Source organism: Plasmodium gaboni, chromosome 2, assembly GCF_001602025.1.
Source record: "Plasmodium gaboni strain SY75 chromosome 2, whole genome shotgun sequence".
NCBI classification, from domain to species: domain Eukaryota; phylum Apicomplexa; class Aconoidasida; order Haemosporida; family Plasmodiidae; genus Plasmodium; species Plasmodium gaboni.
The window spans coordinates 584,535-587,963 of NC_031482.1; the positions used below are offsets into that span (position 1 = coordinate 584,535).

The window sequence follows — 3,429 nt, forward strand, 5'->3', positions numbered from 1 at the left end:
AAAAAATAAGAAGTTAAATTTAAAAAATTTTTAAAAAAATTTTAAAAAAAAAAAAAAAAAAAAAAAAATTTATATTAAAATTTTTTTTTTTTTTTTTTTTTTTTTTTTATAAATTTTAATTAATAAAAAAAAAAAAAAAAAAAAAAGAAGTAAAATTAATAAAAAATATAAAATAAATAATAAAATACTTTGTTTTAATAACATAAATATATATATATATATATATATATATATATAAATATATTTTTCGAATTATGAACAAAAAAAAATATATACAGATATTATATATTTATTTATAAAAAATTTATGGTTAAAATATATTTCATATCTATATCTATTATTTTAACAAAATAATTCATTTCACCTTAATCAGGTAAAACGTCAAAAAAGTGGAAAACTCTTTCTTGTATTTCAAAATACGCTATATGATTATTACAATTTATACAAAAAACAGCATGATATTTTAAGGATTTATCAGATTCCTTATTCTGTTTGTTTTCATTATTTTCTTGATCTTTATCGTTTTCTTCGTATCTTTTAGAATTAATTTCATGTTCGTCAATTATTGTGTCCTCGTCTATTCTTATGTTAATTGCATATAAAGCTCTGTACTGATTAACATAATATTCATGCCTAAGGAGATAATAAATGGATACATATAAATATATAATGATAAATGAATATATATATTATTAGGTATGTTTATAAAAAAAAAAAAAAAAAAAGAAAACTAACCTTTGACTTTGATAGCATACAGGAATAAAACAACCACAACAACATAAACTAGAATCGCATGATTTTGTGCCAAATCCTAAAAATAATATAAATAAATAAATATATATATATATATATATATATATATACATATACATATTTTGTATATAGCATTAAATTAAATTACATTAAATACATGAATATAATGATATATTTTCAAAATTTTTCATAATATTATTATCTTACGATATTTTTTATTCACATATTCTTCATCATAATTGTCAATTTTTTCATCATAAAATTCTAAAACGGCTTTTTCATTTTCATTAATAACATCGTCATCGTCATGATTTTGTTCATTTTGATTTATTTGATCACCTTCAATATTTACTTTATTTTTTAGTTCATTTGGTTCTATTCGTACTTTTTTTATGCATTCATTATTGTCATTTATAACCTTCTCGTCTACATGTAAAACGGAAATTATAAAAAAATATTATAAATGTTGGTGTCTTGTAAATTTGGTGGTTATTCTTAGTTTTTATTATAAAATATGAATTAAATGGGATATTAAAAAAATAATTCATTTATAAATATTGTATATATATATATATATATATATATATTATTTTTGTGAAATAGTTTTTTTTTTTTTTTTTTTTTTTTTTTTTACCTGAACAGGTAATGTTTAAAAATGATTTAGCAATTTCTATTCCTTTTTGGCTAGCTGATTCATTAGAATTTTCTGATTTTTCTTTTACTTTTATTTCATTGATTAGGAGATTTATAACATTATTTACCTTTTTGGAGCTCATAAGAAAGACAAACAAACAAACAAAAAAAAAGAAAAAAAAATTAAGTGTGGAAAATGTGGATAATTTAAGGAGTGTTAAAAAAAAACATAAGGAATGAACATTATAAAAACTTTGATAATTTTTTTATTATATTAAGACATAAAAAAGAAGAAGAAATATATATATATATATATATATATGTACAATATTATAAAGTATGAGTCCCTAAGAAATATAGACTTAATATTCTTTTTTTTTTTTTTTTTTTTTTGGGGCTTATATAAAAATATTTAAAAATAAAGAATAAAATATATATGTATTTTTTTTATATTATTTCATATAAATATCTAAAATATTATCTTCTATAATTTTCTGTGTACCCTTATACAAGTATACGCATAAATTTATATAAAATTGTACATATAGTAATACATACTATTGAGCTCATATATAATATATTATTACTATTTTCTATATTTCAAAAATATTATAAATATAAGAATTTTTTAAATGTGAAATATACAAATTGGGGCGTATAAAAAGAATTCATTTTTTTTTTCTTTTTTTAATTTCTTTTAGAAAAAAAGCAATATTTATTAAATTTTATTATTTCTTGAACCCTTTAAAAGATACAGCAGAATTAAGCTACAACATAAATATAATAAACACGCCAGCTTTGCCTTGATTTTATATTTTATATATACCTAATCAAAAATAAAGGCATGAGAAGAAAATAAATTATATATTAATTATATTGTATATATAAATATATATAGAAACATACATATTTTTAGAAGCTCCAAAAAAAAAAAATATATATATATGCATATATATATATTAAAATAAATATAACTTATTTATCTTTTTTTCCTTAAAAAAAAAAATAAAATAATTAAAACAATATCTAAAAAAGTAAAATTTTTAAAATTATATTTTTTTATGTATTTTTTTTTTTTTTTTGTATTATCAATATAACATATATTTTAATATTATATAATTTATAAAAAAAAAAAAAAAAAGTTTTAAAAGGGGTTTAAAGGAGTATGAGAAAAATATAGAGGGATTTTCATATAGTGTTATTATATTAAATATATATATATATAATATATTATATAATAATATTGTATATATATGTATTGCTTATAATAATTAATATTTCTGCCATATATATAACATAATAAATTATATTATAATATTGTAAATATATATATATATATATATATATATATATTATATATATATATATACTTAATGTATATTTTGGGTTTTGTGCTTATATATATAAAAATATATTATACATTTTATTTATTATATATATATATATATAATTGTGAATGTTTAATTTTTTTTATAAATGTTTTAAAAATGCGAATATAATTTTATTCTTATTTTTTTATTTTTTATTTTGTTATGAAAATAATTTTTTAATAATAAGTATAATTTAATTAAAATATTTTGGAGAAGTAATAAAATATAATTTTATCTTAAGATAATAATTATAATAATAAAAATAAGAATAAGAATAATAAGAAATTATTTTACTTTTTATAAACTTTGAGAAATTATAATTTAACTAATTTTTATAGGTAAGTAAAAAAAAAAAAAAAAAATAAGTAAAAATAAAAAATATATATATATATATATATATATATATATATATTTATATTATTGAAACATATTTTATATTTTTCAGTTCCATTAAAATACATATAATAATATTATATTAAATATTTTATTTTGTAAAATTTTGTGTGTTTTTTTGAATTATTTTTTTATAAATAATATATATAAGAATTTATATTTTTTTTTCCAATCATAATTTATTTTTGATAATATATATATATATATATATATATATATATATATTATTTGAAGAAATAAATATCAAGATTAAAAGATTTTAATTCAAATATATTAATAT

At 14.6% G+C, this 3,429-nt stretch overlaps 1 protein-coding gene across 1 annotated transcript; it reads right to left on the bottom strand.

The window, feature by feature from the left end:
• Positions 1-365: 365 nt before the first annotated feature.
• On the bottom strand, positions 366-1,529 carry PGSY75_0217700 (putative E2F-associated phosphoprotein; the record flags this gene model as incomplete). Its single annotated transcript, XM_018783842.1, has 4 exons — positions 366-633; positions 736-811; positions 961-1,179; positions 1,388-1,529. 4 exons carry the CDS (start codon positions 1,527-1,529, stop codon positions 366-368), a joined length of 705 nt encoding a protein of 234 aa, XP_018643832.1.
• Positions 1,530-3,429: the final 1,900 nt, after the last annotated feature.